Consider the following 26,049-nt stretch of genomic DNA (forward strand, 5'->3'; position numbering starts at 1 on the left):
AGTTTGCTCTTGTTCCCTGATGTATCCTCTGGTACCTGGGTGTTTGATAAGCATTTTTTAAGTGTATCTATTAGAGAGCAGGGGAGGGGCAGAGAGAGAGGGAGAGGGAAGGAGAATCACAAGCAGACTCTGGACGGCCTGTGCAGAGCCCAAAGTGGGTCTCAAACTCACAAACTGAGATGGTGACCTGAGCCGAAATCCAGAGTCGGATGCTTGACCGACCAACCAGCCACCCAGATGCCCCCATATACATTTCTTGAATGAATGAGTGAATGAGTGAGTGAATGAATGGAGGTGGATACTCACATGTCACTTTCTTAACCCCCCTCCCACCCCAATTTAAGCCCTGCTCCTCTAGGACCAGCCACCAGGGACTGAAGCCGCGTCCGGGGCCACTGTGGCCAAGTTGATTCCCAGCCTGGCAGGGCTGTGGCCTACATGGAAGGGGGCGGGGCTGTGTCGCCAGGAGCCCTACCTCTGGACGGATCCAGGGGGGACAGCGACCTCCAGTGGCCATGAGAGCTCACCTGAGAATACAGGTACCTGTTACTTCGAAGGGGGAAGGTCGACCTGGTTTACCTCCAGCCCCTGTTTTTCTCACCTCTGTCCCACCTTTCCTCTTCACCGTCTGCCCTGCCAAGGTGGGCACAGTTAGTCGAGCTGTAAAGAAACTTCTTTTGGCGAAGTAACCTGTCCGAGGTCTGTCCCTCCCTTAGAGACACGCACACAACAGGTGTGAGGGAGCCGACTGGACTTACAGCAGAACAAAGGGAACGTGCGGGTGGGAAGGGCTGGGCCACCCGTCCTCTACCCTCCGTCCTCCACCGTCCATGCCTCCCTACTTGAAGTTTGCAGAGCCCAGGACTTGGAACCTACTTGTTGAAACGGACGCTGACAACTGTTTTGCTAAGAAGGGTGGACAGTACCATTGACGAGCAGATGTGAGCGCTCCCCCAAGGACAGCGGAAGTGGCCGCAGGGGCAGAAATGAGTAAGAGGACCGGCCGTGACGGACGTGCCTGCCCCCGGCGGCACACGCTCGCTCTCTGCCCAAGCGCCCTTGCCCCGGTGGGCACCCCGCCCGGAGGCCGCTGGCACAGTGGCTCGGGCCCGGTCACCCACTGTGGTGTGAGGAGGCACCAGGAATGGCCGGCAACACTGAGGAGCAAACACCCCGCCCGACGGCAGATCCCGGGTGGTGAGTCGGTTCTTACCGCCCGCCCTTCAGACCGGGCTCCTTTTGCAGCAGGCTTCCCCGGGGAACTATCCGGATGGAAGCGGTTTTAGATCAGGACGCAGGGTTACACGGCTTGGGCTTTGACGGCTGATTCTGTAACTTACATCCAGTGGCGGCTGACAACTGAGTCGTACCTCGAAACACTACCTCAGGCTAAAGGTGCTCCTGGTCTCCCCCCCACCACCTTGTTGCTGCACAAGAGACAGATGTGTAGACAAATACGGAGTCAGGCCAGGAAAGCAGGCTCCCTCACCGAGAACACAGGACCCGTCATCGCACCTCCTTGCACAGGAATGGATGACCACGAAATATCCCTCACTCTAGCCTCAGGGGAAAAAAAACTTCAAGTTTGAGAGCGAGTGGCAGACAGGGAGAGAGAATCCCAAGCAGGCTCCACACTGACAGCACAGAGCCTGACCCCTAACCGCCTGAGCCGCCAGCTCTCCCACCTGCCCCAGGCGCCCCAGCCTCGGGAAATTTAAAATGATCTTTTGTCTCTGAGGAGCCGATGGCATCTCACACGTTATCTTTTCAAACACACAGCAGAGCTACTGTATTAGGGGTGCCAGTGAGGACAGAGAGTAAGCCAGAAAAAGCTTTCCGTGGAAATGTATTTAAATAACCAGAAGACCGTTGCCGCAGGACCAGCGGCCACCGTGAGCGTGTTTCCCAGGGACTGCCTCCTGTGGCCAGCACCTTGTGCGTGCCCAGCCCCCAGGTCTGGTTCCCTCCCCGCAGGAGAGAACACACCCTCACCCGGAGATGGGGAAAGCAAAGGCAGAGGCAAAAACTGCTCAGGAAAAGTTCTTTTATTCTGAAAAATCAATCTGAAAAGTTAACCTATTTGGATACCAAACTCTAAAGGGAAATCTCCACTCTCTCCCTGGGGGGAAAAAAAAAAAAAAAGGAAATAAATATGCCAACATAGCAACACGGTTCCTTCCAGCAGGAAGAGGGTGGCAGAGTCCCATCTTGGACCTGTTTTTCCTACTTTATTCTCGCTAGCTTTCCAGCACGAGCATTTTTATTACCTTTACAGTCGGAGAGGAAACTAACTCCTAAAAACCAACTATTCAGAAGGGAACATCAGCAGAAGAAACCTTCTCAAATAACTTTCTCCTCTCTCATGCCAGCTTTGGGAAGGGTCTGCTCGCAAAGCGTCTGCACTTTCCCTGTAAGTGTTTCAAGGACGGACTCCCTGTTCCACACTAGACAAGGCTGAACCGCTCCAGTTTCAGAAACTCAAAAGAAGATCCGGTCTATGAGAACGTTCACTGCTCCGAGGTAAGCATGTGTCTTGAATACAAGTGCAAACACAGTTCTGGAGAAAAACTGGTCCATGTGTATCTTCTGTTACAGTAAACAATTCACGAGAATCCATCGGGCTCCGCCTATTGCCACTGGTCTCCGGTGTCCCCGGCCTAGCCCCCGCTCTCTGTGCACGGGGGTCCCCAGACCTGGCAGCCTTCGAGCAGCAGACAGATCTCCTCAAGGCTCCAGACCTTGGGAACTTCCTTTGTGTTCACCAAGCCGAGGCCGCTTGGGCTCCGGAGGACTGTCCTGAGGGTCCCCGGGCGTCCCTAGAACATTAACAAGCGCAGGTTGGCAAGTAAGTGAACACTTGTTTAAAATTAAGAGCTGATATTCACAAAATAAATGTGCCCAGACAAGATACCAAGGGTCCTATCTGAACATAAGGGAAAGGATCCGGTGGTTTTCAACTGGGGGCGATCTCACCTGGGCAATGTCTGGGGACACTGGAAAATGTCACAAGTTGGGGCGGGGGTGGGGGGACAAATGGGTATCAGCATTCAGAGGTGCTAAGCACCCCACCCTTGCAGGACAGCCCCCACACACAGAATCATCTGACCCAGACTGTCAATGGTGCCCAGGTGGAGAAGCCTGACCCTACAGCACCTCCGGAACCTGCCACCTACTCAGCTCCCTGAATGCCTGCGCGGAAAGGTGCTCTCCCTGCCGAGAATAGGCAGCCAGTGAATCTGAATGACGGTCTAATAAGATACATCCCTGCTTTCTCAGAACTGACTTAAAATTAGGTGGTTAATTTCCAAAAGAACAAAGGAGAAAGAATATCTTGAATTCTATTAAAATAACAGTATCACTTACCTGGTTCAGTTTCTTCTGTGGAAGGGGTGGAGATTATACTAATTGGTACAGAATTCGGTGGAGTCTCTGTCTTTAAGGGTAGTAAATTTATCCTCCTTAATTAAAAAAAAAAGTAGGAAAGAGGTACATGGTTCATTAGTATCCTAAGAATCGTTTATGATGATGCCAAATTTCAAAACTACCCAAAAGAAACATGAAAAATTTTCAGCTAATCATACCATGTAGACATTAAATGTCGATGTGCCCACTTAGTAACTAAGGATTATGTTCCTGTACTAAGTTCAATCATTAGGCTTACGATAGTCAATCGCTAGTCACCTAAAAGTTTCAAAACCTGTGTTTTGTTGATCTGCAGTGGTACGCTGAACACATCGCTGGACACCGCATATATAAGGCTAGCCGACAACGGTTTCTACTACGGAAAGCTCTGAAACACAGTTCTTGTTTAAAATCCAATCTTATTTTTCAACAACTATTTTAAGTTACAACAGAAGACGACTCCAAGAAATTAAGAGGGGAGAGGTTTCATAAGAGTATTTGAAAGAACACCTTCCCACTCCCTTCCTCCACCAAAAAACACAGAAGAAAAAAAAAAAGGTTGCTAGTCTGCAGAACTCAGACACCCGAGAAGAGCCGAACGCTACATGTAATCCAGATTACAGACTGGCGAGTGAAGTCCCGGGCAGGGCAGAGGAAGCAAGACATGTGGTGCTTGTCATCTGCTCCCTCCCCAGGACTCCCCCAGGGTCAGACGGGGGACTTCCAGTCCTAGGAAGACCCCTGGACACCAGCTGCCGTGCACAACAGAAGGGCTCTGTCTGCAGCACCGCCGGGGAACTCAGGCGGGCTCAGGAGCCAGAGTGACGTGAACAGGGACAGAGACACCTGCAGCATCACCTGGGGACACTATCACTGCAGAGACACTGCTTACCATGAGCCAGTCCACAGATGCAGTAAAAACTGCCTACTAAGGATGTTCCTTTGATTTTCCCGCCTGCTGCTCAGTGCCCATGACTGTTCTGGGCAGGAGAAAACAGGTGATGACTGGGGAACCGCTTCCTGCCTTAAGGGGCTGATAACCTGACAGGGAAAACAGAAGCCTGACCAAGCTCCTGCTACTGAATGTGATATGTTATGAGACAGGAAGGGCTGCAGGGACATCCAGGGAGACTCCAGTGTCACCAGGGACGCAGATGGCTGGGGCTCCCGGAGGAAGGTAAGGGCAGAGAGGCCCCTGGGGCAGAGTGTGCTCGGGGCCCTGGCCTCCGGGGGCAGGCTAGACATTCCGGGACAAAGGGTGAGGCAGGGTCTGGAGCCGGCCTGAGAGGCAGAAGCGGGGACGCAGCGGAGGTCACGGTTAGCGAGGTCTCCGGCAACAGTGTGACGTACTTCTGGCATTTCCCCCATTAAAGGTTGGTGGCTTCCTGTTGGCCAACCGCAGTGACGACGACTTCTTCCATCAGAGGTTCTTACCGGGGTGTTGTCTTGCTCCGGGCCTGCAGCGTGTTCAGAGTGACCCTCCGGGATGGGGGTGCTTTGGGATTCTGCGTGCTGGGCTGCAGGGCCTTCTTCTCCTCGGAAGGCGCTGCTGGGGCTGGAGATGGTCTTGCCTGAGGCGGGGGGGTGCAGGGGCTGCTGGGGGTCCCCTCTACCAGCCTGGGGCCTGGCGAAGACCCCTGGTGTGGCTGACTCTTCGTTTTCTTTGCTGTATCGGGAGTTCCCACGCTTAAAACCGGCTTCTCTTTCAAAGGTGTTCCAAGTTCATCCTTCTCGAATGTCACAAACGAACAGTAGCCATCCGTGGAAGAAATGGCCAGGAAGGCCCCATCGCTGGACCTTTGTTCCCCAAACAGGACAAAAGGTTAGAAACTGAACCCAAGTCTATGGGCCCCTCTTCCGGCTCTCATGACTAGTGACACCATGGCAGTTCAAGCAAAATCATAGGCTTTGGGTGGGCTCCTCACTCCCGCCCTTGGTTTCCCAACCCGATCGCGTTTCTCGGGCACCGCGGTATCTCAGGACTGTCATCGAATTCACCTGGATGAAAGTGTGAGGGCCTTTCCTTTTTTTAGTTTTTCTCCCTCCAAGATAAAACGAAAAGGAGAAAAAAGGCTGTAAAGAGCAAGGAAGAGACGGTGGGGGAGCAGGCCCAGGCAGAGCTGGGCGCAAATCAGGAACCCAGGGGCTCAGAGGACCCCACCGGCAGGAGGCGGAGCGCAAGGTGACTCCCCGGGTGCAGCTCTGGGTGCCAGGAGCTCGTGGGTGCGGGCCTCCTGCAAGCCCAGAGGGCCTGGCAAGCCCCCAACAAGCAGGGAGCCCAAAGGGTACCCCCTCCCTCAGTCTGAGAATCAGAGGAACCCCTGGGGCAACTGAATGGCATCATTCAGATGTTTCTGTTACAAAAGGAAGCAGTATTATTGCAAATTAGAAACGGCTTTCCTTTAAAAAGAATTGGTAAGAGGTGCCGGGGTGGCTCAGTCTGTCAAGCATCTGACTTCAGCTCAGGTCACGATCTTGAGGTTCATGAGTTTGAGCCCCGCTCACATCAGGGCTCTGCTGCAGCCTGCTTGGGATTCTCTGTCTCCCGCCCCCGTCTGCATGGGCATGCGTGCTCGCTCTCCCTCTCTCAAAATAAACTTAGAAAAAAAGTTAAAAAACAAAACAAAACAAAACTTTTTTTTTTAGTGTTTATTTTTGAGAGAGACTGAGAGCAAGCAGGGGAGGGTGCAGAGAGAGAGAGGGAGACACAGAATCTGAAGCAGGCTCCAGGCTCTGAGCCGTCAGCACGGAGCCCGATGCGGGGCTCCAACTCACGGACCACGAGATCAGGACCTGAGCCAAAGTCAGATTCTTAACTAACTGAGCCACCCAGGCACCCCAGAAAAAAAAATAGTTTTAAATAAACTTAAAAAAAAAGTTAAAAAAAAAAAAATTTAAAAAAATAAAAAGAGGGGCGTCTGGGTGGTTCAGTAGGTTAAGCGTCCGACTTCAGCTCGGGTCACGATCTCATGGTCCGTGGGTTCGGGCCCCACGTCGGGCTCTGGCCTGATGGCTCAGAGCCTGGAGCCTGCTTCCGATTCTGTGTCTCCCTCTCTCTCTGCCCCTCCCCCATTCATGCTCTGTCTCTGTCTCAAAAATAAATAAACTTAAAAAAAAAAAAATTAAAAAAAATAAAAAGAATTGGTAAACACCGGCCAAAAAAGCCACCTGTAGCGCTGGAATGCTCCCTGCCCCAAGGCTCTACTCCAGGCACCCCTCCCCTGCACACTGTGGCCTCCGCCCACCCTCCCTCACCACCGGCCACTCACCAGGAGACATCACTCAGGGTGTGGTAATGTATGTTAGACACGTAGCCAAAAGGGAACGGCTGCTGGGTGTCGTACAAGAGCACAGAGTCTTCAGAAGCCACAGCAAACACCAGGCGGTAGGGCAGGTGCACCAACTCCGTGCCCGGCTCCTGTGATGCTCTGTCTGCTCGGGTGAAAACAGGGACAAAGGGCGGAAAACAGAAGCCAGAGGAAAGAAATTCCCAAAAGCCTCTCTCAGGAGACGGAAATGACATCATTTTACTGAAGGCTAGTTTGCTATGTGCTTTACAAAAAAAAAAATCAGTCCTTTAGTTTATATGGGAATAAAGGACAACCACACGTGACCTGATGAAGACACCGTGTCCTGATCCAAGACTCAGGGGCACCCAAGGTCCAAAAAGGTGGGGGTAAAAACAAAAAAACCTGTGAATAGAACAAGTCCTTTCTGATACGAAAAATAAGGGTGACCTAGAAACATTTTATTAAGGTGATTTCAAGCTTCCAGTTAATTACATTCATTCACATAAAAGGATTAAAAAGCTTAAAACAGCTGCTTTCAGCCTCGGAGGAAGAGGGACCTGACTTACCCTCCCACCTGAAGCAACTGAAATACCAGGCAAAATCTACAAAATGTTTTCCAAGACCTCTGACCATCAGGCACTGAGGACAGTGATCTCTGAGGGATGGGAAGTCAAGGAGGAAATCCTACATCCAGCTTGCTGCCTGGAGCTGCCAGGCCCGGGAGAGGGAGAGGTAGAGGATGAAGCAGGGAGGCCCGGGCAGCTGGAGTTCATAGGCACGGACCTACAGGCCCTCTCAGGTCTCCAGCTGAGCACTGATCAGCACTTGCAAGTGAGGAAACCACCCGAGGCCAGAGCAAGAACTACAGGAAAGAGTCATTCCCGAAGCTCCCGCAAGGCCAGACAGAGCGTGTTCCTCCACCCAGAGTGGGGAAACCTATTTCACGGGGCACCGATTACTCAGGCGGCTCTGCTTCTGCAGTGGGGAAATTAGCTCTGGACCACATGCTGCCGTGGTCCCACCGAACGAGGATAAGCGGCACGGTGTCTCCGAGTAACTTCACTGCCTCCCAGAACAAAGCTCAAGAATATTTATAAAAATAAACCCAGCATCCACGGAGGTAAAATTCCCAATGTCCGGCATCTAGTGAAAAATTACTAGACGTGCAAAGAAAATATGACCCACAATGAAGGAAAAAAAAAATCAAAACGAATCCTTTGTACACAAAGTCATTAAAAGTTATTACAAAAACTATCCTACATGTTCAAGAGGAGGAAGGATGGAGTGTGTTAAGTAGAGACATGGGACACAGAGTACAGAAAACGGAAGTACTGAGAAGGGAAAAAGCGAGCAGATAGTAAACCCGGGACTAACCTCAAATGGCCTAACGCACGTGTAAGCGGAGCCCCTTGTGGGCAAGAAGGGGGATGAAAGAAAAGACATTTGACACTGTAACGGCTGAAATTCTCCAAAGGTGATGAAAACTATAAACCCATAGATCTAGAGCTCAATGAACCCCAAGCACAAGAAACCGGAGAAAATTACACCAAGGCCCATCAGAATCCGACTAAAGCCCCTGATAATGAGAAAAACCTTGAGGGAAAAAAAAAACTAAAAAAAACATTTTACTGCATAGGAAACGGATACTGAACGACATTCAATCTGCTCTGGATTAAAAAAAATTACTTTCATTCCTTTAAAGGTGAAGCGAAGACAGCATATTCTAGACAAGATGAACACTGGACAATTTTGAGAACCTCGGGCTTTGCTCCTGCTCCTCACGGTAACTCAACCGCACCAAACCCACAGAGCCGTGCCCCCCACGGGAGAAAGCCCGCACCACAACCCCCGCAGCCTGGTGACCTGCCTCGGCGAAGACCTAACACAACCACCGTGGCTCTAACGTACCTGTTTCCACCACCGGCCTCAACTCAAAGTAGACGGGACAGCAGCGAACTGCAAGCGTCGCTTTGCCAGGACAGGGAAGGTGAGCGATGGGCCTAAAAGATCGGTCATGGCCTTCTTAGAAGAGGGCACCGTTACTCACCAAAAACAAAAAGAAAGGGTAAACATTTCAACGATTTCTTCCACTGCATACCTTTTAAGATTCTTCCTGGAGAAAACATAGGTGGTATTTGTTACATTTTCTCCAGACTCCACACATCCAGCTGGGGAAGCAGGGAGAGAGAGAGAGGGGTGAGGTTTTCTTAGACGAAAGAAGACACACTCAAGAGCATCCAACCCTGGCCTGTAAAACATTTCTCCCCATAGCCACGTGCCCTGGACAGTGTTTCTGTGACTGAGGACAAATACACACGGTCCCAGGCTGGGCTCAGCTCTTATTCCAGCTCTACTGACCTGTCACCTCCCCCTGAGCAGCCCACCTGCTCGGGGGGGCTTCAGGCCTGGGCAGGAGGAACCGGGCAGGCCTCCGTCTGGGAGGCCAGTCACTTCCTGCTGGAGAAGCGCTCTCACTGTATCACCCCACTGTGTCCGCTGGATTTGAGCTTGGCTGCCAGCCAGGGCCTGCCACTAGCCTTTCCCACCTGCCTGGTGCGGCCAGGAGGCTGCCGGGAGACCCAGGCCTCCACTGCACCCCCAACCCATGAAGCAGCTGACCTTGCTCTGGGGGGAGCCCATGTTTGAGCTCTTCTACACACTCACCCTGGGATGACCTTACAACCAGGCCAGACCCGGCCACAGAATGACTGTCAACCATACAGCAGTATCTTTCCTGATACACACACACACACACACACACACACACACACACACACACACACACGTCATTTCACATGTGACCGTTTCGTCTCCGCTGGGGGGAGGGGAAGGGTGGGCAGAGACCCCGTCAAGTAGTCTCTTCGACTCAGCCCACCCTTCCAGCCCCACATCCATCTGAACAAACCACTGTGTCCTCTTTCCTCTTTGCTCGCACAACCAACAACCAGTTACAACTCCATCGCCTATATATTCAGAGGGTGGGGCTTTTAGCATATATATTCAGAGGGTGGGGCTTTTAGCCTAGTTCACAAAAACAAGATCTCGTTTATACCTTCGCTTCTGTTGCTCTGTTCAACCACCCGCGAAAGCTAACTTGGATGATGTATCTTCACTAGCTGCCCCATGTTCACTGGTATGAAAATGCCGTAATTCATCCACCCGTCTTGTTCATCGGTATTATTCTTCACGACTAGAAGCCATACTTGCAATAAATATCGTGGAAGATATATCTTTATGTACTAGGTTTTCATTTCTTAAAGACGGAGTTTAAGACGGTGGGGGGTGGGGACAGATGGGCTGAAAGGTACATGCATTTAACGGTTTCCAGACTGTTTTCTAAACTGGCCGTAACAATTCACGTTCCTGCAGCAATACCCACATTCTGCATGGCCATCAGCCAGGGAGATCTGCCCTTTGGTCTAGTCTGAAGAGAATAAAGAAATCCCTAATCGTAGGTCACTTTATTTTGTATTTCTCTATCACTGAGGGTCCAAACCTTTCCCTGTGGGTGCTGAACACGTGAATTTGCTCCTCTACAAACTGCCTTCTTGTTTCTTTCACTCATCTTTTTCTTCTGGGTTTTTCTTTTTCTCTCATCGATTTGGAAGAGCCGCTGAACGTGACACACGTAAGCTCTCTCTTTCCTGTCTCGTAAACGGCGTTTTCCAGTTCCATCACTTGCCGACTGATTTCGCTTACTGGGCCTCCACCGTACAAAAGTTCCCCATCAAACGCAAACAGGCCCATCGTTCCAGAGCTTCCAGGATTCCTGTCTCCGTCTGTCTTCCCTGGCCCTAGGATGTCCTCCTACGTTTTCACCTTTTAGATTTAAGTATTGACTTCACCTGGAATTTATTTTCATATGTAAGTTATGAGTCCAATAGAATTTCCTTCCAGACAGCTGGATCCTCTAGCACCATTCACTCAATAATTCATTCTTCCCACTCTATCAGATTTCCTTATCTCGGGATCTATTTCGGGATTTTCTGTTCCGGTTCACTAATCTGTTTATTCCTATGCCAATAACCATATTGATTTGATAACAGTGGCACCATAGTATCTGCTGACATTTAGGAAAGTGCCTGCTCAAGTATTATTCCTATTTTTCATACTTTTAAATCTATTCTTGGGGCGCCTGGGTGGTTCAGTTGGTTAAGCGTCTCTTAGTTTTGGCTCAGTTCACAATCTCTCAGTTTCTAAGTTCAAGCCCCTCATCAGGCTCCATGCTGACTGTGTGGCGTCACCTGGGGACTCTCTCTCCCTCTCTCTCTGCCCCTCCCCTGCTCATGCTCTCTCTCAAAAATAATAAACTTAAAAAAAATTAAATCTATTCTTCAGCATTTATTCTCCTAACAGAGCTGGCAGGCTGTCCAACTAAAAGTAAACCAAAAGCCTCTAATAGGATCCTAATTGGAAATCAATGCGTATGTTAATTTTTAGAACTTGAGATCTCTATTCGTTCAGAACTTGTTTTACAATCTTCAATAAGATCTTCTAGTCTTCATAAAGGCTTTGTGCCTTTATTAAATTTTTTTCCCATGTTTTGTGGGGTTTGCATTATGAGTGGAATAATTTTCCTTTTTATATTTCTAAGTGCATATTCCAGTATAGAAGATTTTTAAGTATTTCATAGATAGTATCCAGCCACCTTATCAGATTTTTTTATTCTGATATTTTTAAATCTCTTGGATTTCCTAGAAACATAATCTTAACACCAAGGTTTCTTCTTTCCAATCTTTATAATTTCATTCTCTCCTCTTCCTGCATGTATTAACACCACAAAGAGTAATAATGGCAAAAGCAGACATCCATCTGATACCTGATTCTAACACAATGTTTTTAGAGTGGTCATTTAGTAAAGATTTGTCACTGAGTTTAGTAAGCAACTTTTAATATACTTACCAACCACCTGTTGCTGATCCTCAGACACCCCCTCCCCAGGTCAATGTCACTCCCACATGATCCCCGATGTCCGAAGGCATCACAAGTATGCATGTACAATTCACACCCTCTCAAGCCTCCTCTGCCCAACCGGGCTGGAATACTTAGTGGCCAACCTGACCTGTGCCCTCCTGTTTGGCCCAGCCCTGCGTTAGGTGATCGCCTTCATACAAAAGATGGGACCCGAGCCACGGAGAGCAGAAGACATTCTTCTAAGAACACCCTGGCAGTCAGTGCCCCGGCTGACGCTGCTGGGCTTAACACCATGCCTTCCTGTAGACCATGAACCTGTCTTGTCCTTGCTGATTCTGCGGTTTCGTCATACTCAAGTTATTCCAACCAAACTTGTCCCTGCCACAACAGACTGCTTCATTCAGAATAGAAACAATAAACCTCTTTTAGCTTTGGCACTATGACCTCTACATACATGCCTAGTGAAAAGACATTAACATTTTTTTAAGTTAAACCTAAGAGCAAAATGTCTGTCACACTAGCCTAGTGGCTCCCCAACTTCTCTGCACATCAGAACTACTTGGAAATTTTTTAAATTCCAAAACCTAGACCACACACACCCCGGACCAATCAGACCGTCTCTGGGGGTGGAACCCGGGGACCAGTGCTCCCGGAAGCTCCCCTGGAGGTTTCAATGTCTGAACAAGCTGGGGGGTCGCTATTTTCATCAGGATTCACTGAGCTGACGAGCGGCAACTGGAATCACCCACCGCTGCCATCACGCCTCAAATCGAAAGCTTGTCAAACCCACCTGGCGTGAGGAGCAAAGATCCATCAGGGGTAAAACTGAGTCTACGGAAGAATGACTTCATGCTGTCGTCGTGAAACATCCGGTAACTTCGGACCTGTGGCACACAAGTTTAAACATTAATCCAAATCTTTTTTTTCTTTTAATCCAAATCTTTACATTCACAATAACGGTTTACCAGTTTTTTGGTTTTTGTCTTTATATAGTGTCATTTATTACACTCACAGAACGGGAAATATAGTACAAATGAAATCACTCCAGACCGCAAGAGTGATCGCTCACAAAGATTCACTGCCCACCCGCGTTACAGAAAGTCGTATGTGCGTACAGGTCTATGTGCATGTTTGTGGTTGTACGGTTATCTTTTTAAAAAGCCTCCGTGAGAACACCGTGCACTGTCAAGAGCGGTGTGTCTGGACAATGAGACCGGGGAGAAAAGCAGGATGATGTGTGCGTCCACTTAGAATTTCCAACTTAATGAACACCTCTTATAAACTAGTCCGCTCTTAAACTGGTAATCCCATCTTTTCAAACCTTTCTTGAACACCTGCGTGGAACGGTTTTTGCTCCCACTCACTGCCACTGGATAAACATGAAGCATTTAAGTCTCAAGGACCCAAAGACCCGGCAGTACCCTCCTTACCGTACATGAGCTCCCCATTTTGTCAGCTCGTGGCCCGCTTGGCCCCGCCAGCTGCTTGAGGCCCAGGTTTGCACCACATCCCTTTGTGGTTCCAGTGACCAACCTGCTCCCTTTTGTCGAAGTGCCTGCCTCCATGGTCTTGATTCCTCTAGGACCGCTGGCTGGGTCCCCACGGTCCTGCAGGCAGCATTAGCTCTAAACCTGCCTAGACGGCCTACTGCCCACTGCCACCTTCCTGCGGCATAGTGCCGGGTCCCCCTCGGTCAGACGCTCGCGACTCTCCCTACACCTCAGAATCCCAGAGGCCCTGCCTACCTCAAGCCAAGCGAATCACACACGCCTGGGGGGTGGGGGGCAGGCACACATGTCTCTTAATGCTTCTAGGCGACTTCACAGTGAGCTGGGGTTGGACACCTCTACCCACCATCGGCAGCTCTCCCCTGGCCCCCGGATGTCCCCATTTCCATGCAGACCAGCCCAACACACTAACTGAGCCTTGGCTGGACCTGAGGAAGCACACGGTAGTGCAAGTGTCAGGTGCCTGAGACCAGGGACTTAGCTGTAGGACACGGAGGAGCTCGTGACTTCCTGAAGCACTGCTAACACAGAAAGTCAACACTTCATACCTCTCCTTCGGCCCCTATTCCAGACAGCATCTTTGAGACGTTAAAAGCCACACGTTTCTTCTGGGTGCTGTACACCCTGAGGATCCTAAAGAAAGAAAAACATTCTGACTCATCTCTTCTAGTGAACGAAGTGTTCCACACAGAAACAATCTAGCATCAAAACTGCAGGCCGGTTAGACCAGGTCAGCCTCCAAGACCATTTATGACTGTCCCACTTAACTCATTAGGACAGAAGCAAGCCACCCAAAGGAGGTCACTAATGAAGTGAGGAAACGGGCCAGAACTTCACTTTTTATCGAGTGTTTCAACTTGTCAAGTAAGATGCTCGTCAGGCCTCGCCTTTTCAGGCCTTGACACTTGGCCCAGGGGCAGTTTGTAGGACTGCAGTGACATTTCTCTTGTATTGAACGGTCTCACCCTCAGGGATTTGCAAGTCAGGAAAACACCAACAGATAAATTTGCTTCTTGCTAATTCGTATTATTTCCACTAGCTAATCAGGTCCCAACTCCCAACTGCCCGAATAAAACATACAGATCAGAAAATAAATGTACGTGGAACGTAACAGGAGATGCTTTGATTCATAAACACTAACTCGTCCACACTGCTGGGCCGTCTGAAATCAAACATGTTATGATTAAAAGAAGTTGGAAAAATACTCAAAAGGATGATCTTGACTGATGAGTAGCACACCCACCACCTCTGATTCTTAGTTCTTTGTTCCAAGAATACGATTAAATGAATGATGCCAGTAAACACCGCAACCAAACCTTCTTTCGGGAAAGACAAAATATTCTCTTTTTACATTAACTTAAATGGAGTCATTGAAATGACTGCAGTAGTAAACTATAATCAAAAAATGAAAGAAAGATGCCTGGCTGGCTCAGTCGGTGGGGCAGGAGACTCTTGATCTCAGGGTTGTGAGTTCAAGCCCTGCGGTGGGTGTAGAGATTACTTATAAATAAAATCTTTAAACAAAAAAACAAAAAAACACGAAACACCCAGGGGCACCTGGATGGCTCAGTCAGTTAAGCGTCCCACTCTCGATTTTGGCTCAGGTCATGATCTCATGGTTGTGAGTTTGAGCCTCACATTAGCGCAGAACCTGCTTGAGATTCCCCCTCTCTTTCTCTCTCAAAATAAACAAACTTAAAAAAAAAAAAAAAAAAACAGGGGCGCCTGGGTGGCTCAGTCGGTTACGCGTCCAACTTTGGCTCAGGTCACAATGTCACAGTTCATGGGTTTCAGCCCCGTGTCGGGCTCTGTGCTGACAGCTCAGAGCCTGGAGCCTGTTTCAGATTCTGTGTTTCTCTTGCTCTCTGACCCTCCCCGGCTCATGCTCTGCCTCTCAAAAATAAATGTTAAATTTTTTTCTTTTTTAAAGAAAGAAAGAAGGAGGGAAGGGAAGGGGAAGGGAAAATTCCAACCCAACCACTAGCAACCCCTTCTTGCAGAAGTCGTATTTATAAAAGACTTTTTTTAAGCGTTGCCTATGAACGAGCCCCGCTTCTCTCTCTCTCTGCCCCTCAAAAGATTCTCTCTCCCTCTTTCCTTGCCTCCTGCTCACTTATGCCCTCTGTCTCAAAAAAAAAAAAGAAAAGAAAAACAATAAATAAATGTTGTCCGTGAAATTCAAATGCAATTCAAAACTCCCTCTACATTCATTCACCCATTCAATAAAGATTTGCTAAGTACTACATATAAGGCACTTGCCCTAATTAGTTTCCACTTTCATGTTATGGTGGGAGAGGAACAATAAAACCAAACGCTTGACATGAAACCAAGAACAAGAAGCAAAGCTAGACCGGGCTTCAGATTTTGGTAAATGGTGACGAAAATCCCTCTGCAGGAAATTTCAAGCCAGCAGAGAAGACACCTTGCCAAATCCTGACGTACCTGTCACAGCTCAGGGTGGCAACATACTGACCCAAGGGGTCCCAGGTTACTCCTTGGACATAACTTTTATGTTCATTAAAGATAGAGATCTTCTGTCCTGCGAATAAAGCACATGACAGCTTTACTAAAGCCTACTCGAGCACAAGCAGAATAAAGTACAGTTTAAGTATTGCGCCCTTCATACCCTCCTGTCATTTAGCAGGCGCCGTGTCAGGCTCTTGGGGGACAAAGGGGACTTTACATGGCCCACACTCCCCAGGAGCCTGCTGCTTTGGGGGAGGGACACACCATCAAAAGGCAAGCCAGCTGAGCATGGTATAGACGGGGCAGCTAAGAGGCCACGGTGAGGGTCGGCAAGGCACGAGCTGAGGTCAGCTCTCCCTACAGGGCAGGGTGAGGGGGGCTATGAAGGAGGTTTTGTAAGCCGATCCTCGGCACACGGAACAATGGGTCACTGAGAAGTCTACAGGGTGAGGTCCAATGCCAAAACGGCAAGACGAGGACAAGAGATATGTGACAGCGACCCTCGTGTATCAGGAAAAGGTTCTGGGAATTCGAGGTGCGGCCGAGAGGAACACTCGGCTGGGAAGTGACCTGCATCGTGAAGACAAGACTGAGGGTCACAGAGGACATAGGAAGCACCACTAGTTAGGAGGGGACAGCAGGCCAGGCGGGAGGCAAGGGCCGGGCAAAGCCAGCAGTGATGGAAAAGGGACTCTGTGGAAAGAGAGAAAACCAGCAGCAAAGATTACCCAGATAAAAAGCAGAGGCAGTTATGGAACCCTGGCCATTCTTAAAAACCAAACAAACAAAAACAACTCAAATGGCTCTTCTCTGCAGAGGGGTCTACACTCCTGTGACCCTGGGACCCGCCCTCCATGTGAAATGCAGCGAGGGTGCTTCAGGCTAACTTTCCTTCCCCCTCGCCTTCTTGCCAGTGTTTTTGGGGGTCTGTGAGAGTAAGGTGGCCTGCAGCCGGGTGACAGCATCTTCTCAAACGACCCTGAGTTTTACAACAGAGGCTTTTTTTTCTTTTTTAATTTTTTTAATGTTTATTTATTTTTGAGAGAGCGAGTGAGCGAGAGAGAGCATGAGAGGCGGAGAGGCAGAGAGAAAGAGACACAGAATCCAAAGCAGGCTCCAAGCTCTGAGCTGTCAGCACAGAGCCCGATGTGGGGCTCAAACTCACAGAGTGCAAGATCATGACCCGAGCCAAAGTCAGAGGCCCAACTGACTGAGCCACCCAGGCGCCCCTCTTTTTAAAGTTTATTTATTTTGAGGGAGAGAGAGCATGAGCAGGGGAGGAGCAGCGAGAGAGGGAGAAAGTCCCAAGCAGGCTCTGCCCTGTGAACGCAGAGCCCGACACGGGACTCGATCTCACGAACCATGAGATCATGACCTGAGCTGATCAAGAGTTGGGGACACTTAACCGACTGAGCCACCCAAGTGTCCCACAAGAGGCTTTTTAACCCACAACTGCTATCATTAGGTCAGTGTGTGAGTAGGGTTTTCTGAAGAGGGATTTTCTGCAGGCCCTGTCCTGCCTCACAAGCAGCTCCCCGCAGGGCCTCTGCACTGGCTGCTCCCACAGGCTGGAGCCTCTTCCCTCCCGCATTCAAGTCTTGGAGCAACCTTCTCCGATCGGCCTTTCACTCTGCGGCCCCTTCCCAGCGCCATCACTAACACCCCGCTAGATGGCAGCCACGATCATGTAGGATATCAAGACCTGGCAACGTTCAAGGTCATTACAACTGGCTTCAGGGGGCTGCTGGGTGGACTGTCCACGCACACGGTGAAATTATCCAGGGCAATGGCCAGATGTGGGGAAGAGAAGAAGACAGGGACACTGGCCCTCCATTCTGCCCAAGTCAGGGACTGGGTAGAACATGACAGAGGTGAGGTGAGACAGAGGGGGTCTGATTGGATGGCAGGTGGCAGGGACCTAAAGCGGACAGAGACTGTCACTGAGTGGATAAACCAGATGTGCAGGCAGCATGGTGGGATGCCCGCTCCGCCCTGACTCCCCCCCAGGGCCCTCGGGCTGGGGGAGAATCCGCAGCCTGCAAAAAGGGCAGGCAAAGCATTTCACGGCAATTTCTATAACTTCTCACGTGTCTCCTGTCTCCCCAAACAGAAAACAGGTCCTGTAAAAGCAGTGAGGTGTCCTCGGCTGTCCTCTGTCTCCTCAAACGGATGCCAGCTCCTACCTCTCCCAACACTGACCATTCAGTGTCCCATCATGACGACGTGCTAAACTTCCTGAGATCCTAAGTTCTGCAAAGGCAGGCATTAGCCCTGCCCCCAACGTGTCTACACCACCAAGCATGTGGGATGGACCTTGCTTTGGCACCAGTGACTCAGAAAACCTCATACACGTGACCACTCTGAGTTGGATACATGATACAGGAGGCTAATCCCTACCCTACTGAGCCAAATACCTATTTTAGTTCACTAAAGAAACTCTTATGCCATTAAAGGTCAAGTAGGTTAGCTTTTTAGACACTTAGGAAATCCTTCCCCCTGACAAGAACAGAAACGTATCAGCTACCTTTACTGACATCCCATATGATGGCCGTGTTATCCACAGAGGCAGAAGCCATTAGATTCCCGTCAGTTGCCCAGCAAATATCGTACACATCTTCCAAGTGGCCTCTACAATCCAAAGAAGAAAAAGAAAAAAACATCAAAAACTTGTAAGCAAACTCAGAGACCATACACGAGAATAGGATTTTAGGGGGGGCTCCTGGGTGGCTCAACTGACTCTTGGTTTCAGCTCAGGTCATGGTCTCACAGTTTCGTGGGTTTGAGCCCCATGTTGGGCTCTGCACTGGCAGCGTGGAGCCTCCTTGGGATTCCCTCTCTCCCTCTCTCTCTCTCTGCCCCTCCCCTGCTCGTACTCTGTCTCTCAAAGTTTAAAAAAATATTTAAAAAAATAGGATTTTAGAAATTTCCACTGGAACTCTATTAGCTGCAGCTATAATCTACCACCTTCAGAGGTACTTGTATCTTTGTAATTGATTCAATCTGACTAAAGAAAATTTTACAGCAGAAATAAAATCCATTTTAATCATGTTTCTAGCTTTTAAAATGAATCTCTTATCTCTGTCTTGTGTAAGTAAAAGATTTAAGTACGATATAAGTGGGGCGCCTGGGTGGCTCAGTCGGTTAAGCGTCCGACTTCAGCTCAGGTCATGATCTTGCGGTCCGCGAGTTCGAGCCCCGCGTTGGGCTCTGTGCTGACGGCTCAGAGCCTGGAGCCTGTTTCGGATTCTGTGTCTCCCTCTCTCTGACCCTCCCCCATTCATGCTCTGTCTCTCTCTGTCTCAAAAATAAATAAATGTTAAAAAAAATTTTTTTTTAAGTACGATATAAGTCAAAATGCAGGGCGCCTGGATTGGCTCAGTCAGTAAAGCATAGGACTCTTGATCTCAGGGCTGTGAGTTCAAGCCCCATGTTGGGCATAGAGCTTATTCAAAAGAACATTCTTTTTTTTTAAAATAAAAAAATGCATGTGAGTTTAATGCTCTCAGAGCAGTTAGATAAGGCACTCCCATGGTCCCTGTCCAAGTTACCTCAGGGTTTTTACGACAGTCCAATTCTCCTTGTTCAGCTGGGCCTCATCATCATCCTGAAAAGCAATCTGTTCTGGCTCCTTATTATCATTTACCTTCCACAACAGGATGACGGCATCTGTGGAGTGATTCAGTGAAAGATAAGCCACACATTTTGCATGCTCCTTCATTTCTGGGCTTTTAGGGCTTGAAGTCCTATTTATGTTGTTCAATAGACAGTATGGTCACAATGACGGACTTCTAAGAATTTTGACAGGAAAAACAGGTTTGCCTTCTGATCTAAAACTCCAGAATCTGGGGCACCTGGGTGGCTCAGTGGGTTAAGCGTCCGACTCTTGGTTTCAGCTCAGGTTGTGATCTCACGGTTCATGAGTTGGAGCCCCTCATCGGGCTCTGCACTGACAGTGCACAGCCAGCTTGGGATTCTCTCTCTCCCTTACTCTCTGCCCCTTCCCTGCTCGTGCACACTGTCCCTCTCTCTCAAATAAGATAAACCTTAAAAAAAACAACCACCTCTAAAATCAAACTCATACCAGATTAAGTGTTATACAAGGTCAAATTAAACAGAAGGGTCCCCAGGCCAGCAAAACACCACTGCAAAGTGGCTGACTACCTTCACAAATCCTAAGGCATAACCTATGAATAGCTGAATAGGAAAAAACAAAGAGCCACAAAGAGCCACCGGCAAGGACTGGCAAATGGTTCCTGTGTAACCTTCAGCAGGACTTAGCATCTCGACTCCTCAGTCACTTGACCTGTAAAATGGGGGTAACCGCATACCTACCTCATAGGGCTGTCTCAAGGATTAAATGAGTTAATATGCATAAAACACTTATAACACAATGCCTTGCACAAAGTAAGCCACGGACACATTAGCTACACATATGGATGCAGCAGGTACCTTGGCCTGACGTCATCAATTGTCTGAGTGCTATAAGCCCTTGTGCTCTGACCCCAAACTCACCACCTAAGCCTGAGCACCTCTTGGCCTCCCTCTGAATGCCAGTAGGACAAGGAGCGCACCAGCTGTGTGGGCACACGTGTTCTCACTCCAAGTGCACTGGAATCCCAGGAGCTTGGTGGAAAGGAGATCAGCCTTGACACTGACAAGTGGACACTCTCCACCGTTAACAGGTTTCTGGGCCCCCAAAGCCAAAGGGCTTTGCCCACCAAGTGCTGCCCTGTACACCCTCTCAGAAGACAGCCTGTCAGCCTCCCCCAGGGACAGTCCCCACTTCCCACCTTTCCCTCTGTGCACAAACACCCTGGACACCGTGGCACTGAACCAGGTGTCTTTCCTCCTCCTGCAAAGTCTGTGATTTCTGTTTTATTTTGTACTAACTTGTAGACTGTTCTGGTGTCAAAGCGTGGGAAAACGATTTACTTTTTAGTAAAACCATAAGGAAAAAGGAAGAACGAGTTAGTAAATTGCTTAGGAAAAAGTCCCAGTTTTATGGGTTTAACATTTAATATTGTAAAGATGGCAACGTATCCCAAATAAATCTACAAATTCAAGGCAATCTTTATGCCACGTAAACACAAGCAGAAAATAGGAGTCAATATATTCCCAGGAAACAAACATAATTTAGAGGATCATTCAGACAATACTCCCCCAGCGAATCAATTAATTACAAAGAGATGTGGGAAAGGCTGTGATCACTTAGATACTAAACTAGCAATCAAAGCCAGGACGGTTGTGTTGGGACTCTGACAAAATGGTGGGCACCTTCCTACTGGTCTCCACCAGGCATCGGATCCTGGTGAAAGCTGGGGAGGGGCCATTGTCAAACAGGTCTTTTCGGGTTAAGCTTACTGTCTTCCACCCCCTCATGCTCCCCAGAACGCTATTTTACTGAGCTATCTAAATGACACACTGAGGTCAAATGACCCCTAAAATGAAAAAGTGGTACAGGAGCACCTGGGTGGCTCAGGCGGTTAAGCGTCCAACTTTGGCTCAGGTCATGACCTCACCGTTTGTGAGTTTGAGCCGTGCGTCGGGTCGGGCTCTATGCTGACAGCTCAGAGCCTGGAGCCCACTTCAGATTCTGTGTCTCCCTCTCTCTCTGCCCCTCCTCCGCTCGCACTCTCTCTCTTTCAAAAATAAATGAACATTAAAAGAAAAATTTTTCTTTAATCACACCTAGCTCAAATCTCAATTTAACATGAGACACACAGGTATCTGGTTCCTAAGGAATTTTGAAGGATAATACTAGTACTCACCATCTCCTCCTGATGCTAAAATTTCCCCATTCGGAGAAAAACGCACAACATTGACAGCTTTGGTATGGCGGGCAAGATTGGACAAAAATTCAACAATGGCCTTTCCATCGGGTCCTTTTTCCACCTTCCAGATCTGTTGATACCAAAACATTCATTCAGGGAAACATACAGTGAGCACTTACCAATCTGTGCTTACTAAAACAACACTGTGCTTAGTTTCAGTAAGAAAATAGTTTTTCTTTTGAAACGTAAAATGGAACTTTGTTCTGAAACATAAACCAGCAACTCCATGGCTTGCTGCCCTCCCTCCTTCCTCTTTCTCCTGCAAACCGTTCCCCAACAGGAACTGGCTCAGGATTCTTAAAAATAATGAGCCTCCCGTTTACCAATCTGGGAAACATTACTCAAGGAACAAAGCTTTCTTTTGCTTTCATGGTTCACTCAAGGCCCTGAGAATTCATCCCTCTGGGCTAGATGACGGATTGGTTTGAGTTTGTTGACTTTTGTTTCAAAGAAAAGAATGGAGAATGCACCCTCCCGTAGTGCTTCCCAGGGCCTTTCTCTCTCCGCCCCACTTACCCTAACCGCCGTGTCTACACCGGCCGACGCCAGTCTGTGGATCCTCCCGGCGGTGCCATGCTGGAAGTCCAGGCTATACACCGGCTCCTTGTTGTGCCAGGCTATTTCGCAGGTAATGACTTTCATCCTCCCGAGTCTTGATGGAGCAACACAAATCCGTCGGGCACCGTTCTTTACCCAAAGACAGAGGAAAGCTGAAAATCGTCGGTAATGAACTGAATATTATAGCAGGAAAGGTGTACTGAACACTTATTATGAGCCACGAGCCCTGCTAACCATTAAAAATGCACGCTGTAGTGGGAAAGGATGTTAGTGTTGACCTCTAATGTAACACCTTGCAGGTTCACCTAAAATGCTTCGCTGAGCCGCGGCTGTTGGAAGTTTATTCTACTGCTAGGTCCGGAAAGAACAAAATGGAACACCCAGGCAGAGGAAATCGAGGGGCCGACCCTACGGCGCGACCGCCCCCGCTTAGTGGGGGTTGGAGGGCGTTCGGGGAGAGTCAGGGGCCGGGTCGCGCGGCGGAAGGGGCTGCCCAGGGCTAGCGGCCTCCCGGGAGAAGCTGCCGGGGCAAGTGGACAGCTTGGGGGGTCAGGGGGCTTCGAGAGACACCCACTTGCCAGGCGGCTGGGGCCGCCAGGAGGAGAGGGTCGCCCAGGGTAGAAAACCGAGGCGAGGGAACCAGAGGGGACATCCCCCCACCCCCCGCCCCGTTCCCAGGCCGCACGGGACCAAGCGCTCGGCCGGAAAGCCGAAAGCGGGCCTGGCGGGGAGGAGGCCGCACGGAGCCGGGGCGGGGAGCCGCAGGGCGCGCAAACGCACGCCGTCCGGAGCTGTGCCGGGACCCCGCGGCCCGCCCTCAGCGAGACCCTCTCGCTCTCGCTCGGCCCCGCGGGGAGACCGTGGGGACGCCGGAGCCGGCGCCAGGGAAGCAATACCTGCAGGGACGCGGTCAGTCGGCTGCACAGCCAGCTCCCGCCGCCGCTTACGCTTCTTCCCGCGCGCCACAGGCCCCGCCTCAGGGAGGGCGGGATTCCAGGTACGACCCGCCTCTTTGTAGGCGGGATTCTCGGGGAGCCCCCGCCTTCGCATGGGCGGGATTACCTGGCGCCCCGCCCTTGCTCTGGCTGCAGAGGGTGGTCCAGAGCTGCGGAGTCCTCGGAATCCCGTTGGGCCGCTGCTAATTCAGTTAATTACCTGTCCGACCGACGCATTGGTGGAAGAATAGGTGAGTTATCGACTCATTCATTCAATCATTTCTTCCCTTTTTGATTAATTCTTTTAACATTTACTGAGCATCTGCTAGACTCTGCACCCTGTGCCGGAGCTGGATAAGCAGTGGAGAGCGAAACTGACTCAGACTTACTCTCAGGGAGTTTACAGTCCGGTTAAAGGAAAAGAACGGCCCTGTACGACTGGTGGGCAGGCTATAACTCTGAGACCCGCCCAAGACCACCCCGTCTGTCACTGGTATTCTTTCACAGCGAATATTTGAGAGCTGTAACCTGCATCAGGCCCTGTCTCCATCTCTGGAGTTTCAAGCAGACGGTCTTCTGGCTTCCTGCACACAAATAATTATTTTAAAAAGATAAAGTGAAAAGTGGTGTATAAGGGACAATGAATGTGCTCTTAACAGTTCTGAGGACGTGGTTATTTCGGATTTAAGGGCTCAAAGGAAATTTGAAGAGGGCATTTAAAATGGGCTTCAGGTAATAGTTTTGGATGCGCAGCTCTGGGAAATGGGAATTCAAGCTAAAGAAACTCACAGTTGACAACAGAGGCATAAAGGGGGAGCAGTGGGATCTGCGATGGGAAAGCATGGATGGAGCAAAAACCCGGAAGCATTTAGACATGAATGAGCAGGTCATATGGGCTCATGTGTCTCAAAGGCAATTTTCTCATTACAAATTAACTGGAATTCTGTGTATATTTGTCGGGGAGCTTGGTTGGGACGAGATGACAGATGGACACTCTCATGCTGGTTTCTGAGTCTTCAAGACCAAAGGACTTTCCAAAACGAGTGCTGCCCTGTGCAACCTTGCAGAAGACAAGGCTGCCAGCCTCCCCCAGATGACTCTCCCTTCCCGTCTCCGTCTCTCCCTCTCCCTTCACCCCCTCCCTGGATATCAGTGCACTAAACTTAAACAGGTTTCTAATTCCTTTAGCAAACAAAAATTGAGAATTTTGTTTTCCATGTATGTTGGCTTTTAGAACGTTTTGGAGAATTCAAAGCTATCGGATCGTCCCATGCCTGGATTGCTTACATTACACTGCAATAAGCAGATGTGGTTATAAACACTTGTTAAAAACATAATTTAACATTTTCAAATAAGGTTGTAAATCAGAAGGCAGAAATAGAGGCAGCAGGCCTTTTGAAATGGGGTGATTTTCCAAATGGGACAATTTATCTGTGAGCTTCTGAGAAGGCCAGGAAACAAATACCTTGGGATGCATAGCTCTTACTTGATAAAAGGAACACACAGGTTCATCTGAGGAGCCAACGCTTCTGTTTTCAGGAAAAAGAATAATGTGGATTCTTATATAAATGCTGGTTGATGCTTTTAGCCAATTTTATGAAAGGTATAGAAATTGTCACGATGTCTCATGTTGACAGGAATGACTGGAGGCTCCTTAAGTCTGATTTCTATGAGAAGCTAGGATAATGTAACCCAGATATGTAGTTTTAGATCCTGTCTCCTAAATCATTGCTGGGATTCAGAGAACTTGGGCTGGGAATGGCTAATATGTACTTTAGCTTTTCTGGCTGTTTTAAAAGTACAGATTCCTGGCCCTACCTAAGCCCACTGATCCAGAGTATCCAGCAGAGGGGCACCCTGGGGAGTTGGGGGTGCTGCATTTTCTCAAGATCCCAGGTGAGTCTGATAATCAGTCTGGTTTGGACATCAGTGGTTCAGTGTCTCTCATAACCATCAGGTTTCTCCACATTTCTGACAAATGTTTTTGATTCACAAAGGAATCCCCTGATTATCTCCTAACATGCCAGGCTTCTAGACTACAGAGTAAACACACACACACACACACACACACACACACACACACACACACACACACACACACGTTTAGGTACTAAATATACCTCAAAGAGTTGGTTTTCTTGGTGGAAATTTTTGGGGCTTGACATCGTTGCCTGCCAGAGTGGGGATCTGAGATGTGTCAAATGTTTTCAAAAAAGAAAGGAAAGAAGGAGGGGAGAAAGGAGTGAGAGAGGGAGGGAGGGAGGGAGGGAGGAAGCAAGGAAGGTTGTTTGATGGAGGCCTCCGTATTTTGCACCAAGTTGGACTGCAGGTGATTCCAACTAGATGCTTCAACAACTAGATACTGAACTTCATTTTGGGCCCTAAGTGTTGATTTTAGCACAACTGCATCACTCTTAAGGGGACCACAGTTATTTGGTCTCCCAAGAACTTTATATAGCGAAAATTTATATAAAGGGAATAAATCTTTTTTTTTTTTTAATTTGTTTATTTATTTTGCAAGAGCAGGACGGGGAGGAAGGGGGCGGAGAGAGAATCCCAAGCAGGCTCCACACTGTCGGCGCACAGCCAGACTCAGGGCTCGATCCCAAAAACTTGTTAGATCATGACCTGAGCCAAAATCAAGAGTCAAACGCTTAACTGACAGAGCCACCCAGGCAACCCTAAAGGGAATAAATCTTAATCTGCCCTCAAAAACAAAGACTTCTCTGAATGTACTTTACTATCATTCCCTTTTCTAAATATGAATACTCTGGAATAAAAATCTAAAGTCAGAGGATGTTCTAATAAAACATTAAATGATAGGAAACAGAAGTACACTAAAATTTAACATCAGAAATTGAAAGTTCAGTGCAGGGTTAGGAAAAGATATTAAGCATATTTTATCAGAATAAAAAGAGGAAAACTAGAAAAGGAGAGAGAAATTGAATGCACAGAACCTCTAGCACACTGCTAGTGGAAGTGTAAAATGATACAAAGGGCTGTAGAATGAACGTGTACCCCCGCCCCCTGCCAAAATTCGTATGTTGCAGCCTTAATCCCCAATGTGGTGTCTACATTTGGGGGTTTAAGGAGGTAAGAAGGTTTAGATGAGGTCATGGGGGTGGAGCCCCCATCATGGGATTGG

At 48.9% G+C, this 26,049-nt stretch overlaps 1 protein-coding gene across 2 annotated transcripts; it reads right to left on the reverse strand.

Annotated features, from left to right (window-relative positions):
* Positions 1 to 2,030: 2,030 nt before the first annotated feature.
* Positions 2,031 to 23,124, reverse strand: CHAF1B (chromatin assembly factor 1 subunit B). Of its 2 annotated transcripts, none has more exons than XM_007090453.3 (14): positions 22,866 to 23,124; positions 21,928 to 22,121; positions 21,349 to 21,481; positions 19,129 to 19,246; positions 18,105 to 18,208; positions 15,557 to 15,653; positions 13,663 to 13,747; positions 12,397 to 12,490; positions 8,791 to 8,860; positions 8,601 to 8,692; positions 6,672 to 6,834; positions 4,837 to 5,199; positions 3,364 to 3,458; positions 2,031 to 2,816 (listed from the first exon to the last, which is right to left on the reverse strand). In XM_007090453.3, exons 1-14 carry the CDS (start codon positions 23,017 to 23,019, stop codon positions 2,725 to 2,727), a joined length of 1,854 nt encoding a protein of 617 aa, XP_007090515.2. In that variant the 5' UTR covers positions 23,020 to 23,124; the 3' UTR covers positions 2,031 to 2,724. The 2 variants fall into 2 exon arrangements, with proteins under 2 accessions (XP_007090515.2, XP_015396725.1); XM_015541239.2 differs by having other exon boundaries at positions 21,928 to 22,098; positions 22,866 to 22,944.
* Positions 23,125 to 26,049: the final 2,925 nt, after the last annotated feature.

This window comes from Panthera tigris, chromosome C2 (genome assembly GCF_018350195.1).
Source record: "Panthera tigris isolate Pti1 chromosome C2, P.tigris_Pti1_mat1.1, whole genome shotgun sequence".
In the NCBI taxonomy this organism is placed as follows: domain Eukaryota; kingdom Metazoa; phylum Chordata; class Mammalia; order Carnivora; family Felidae; genus Panthera; species Panthera tigris.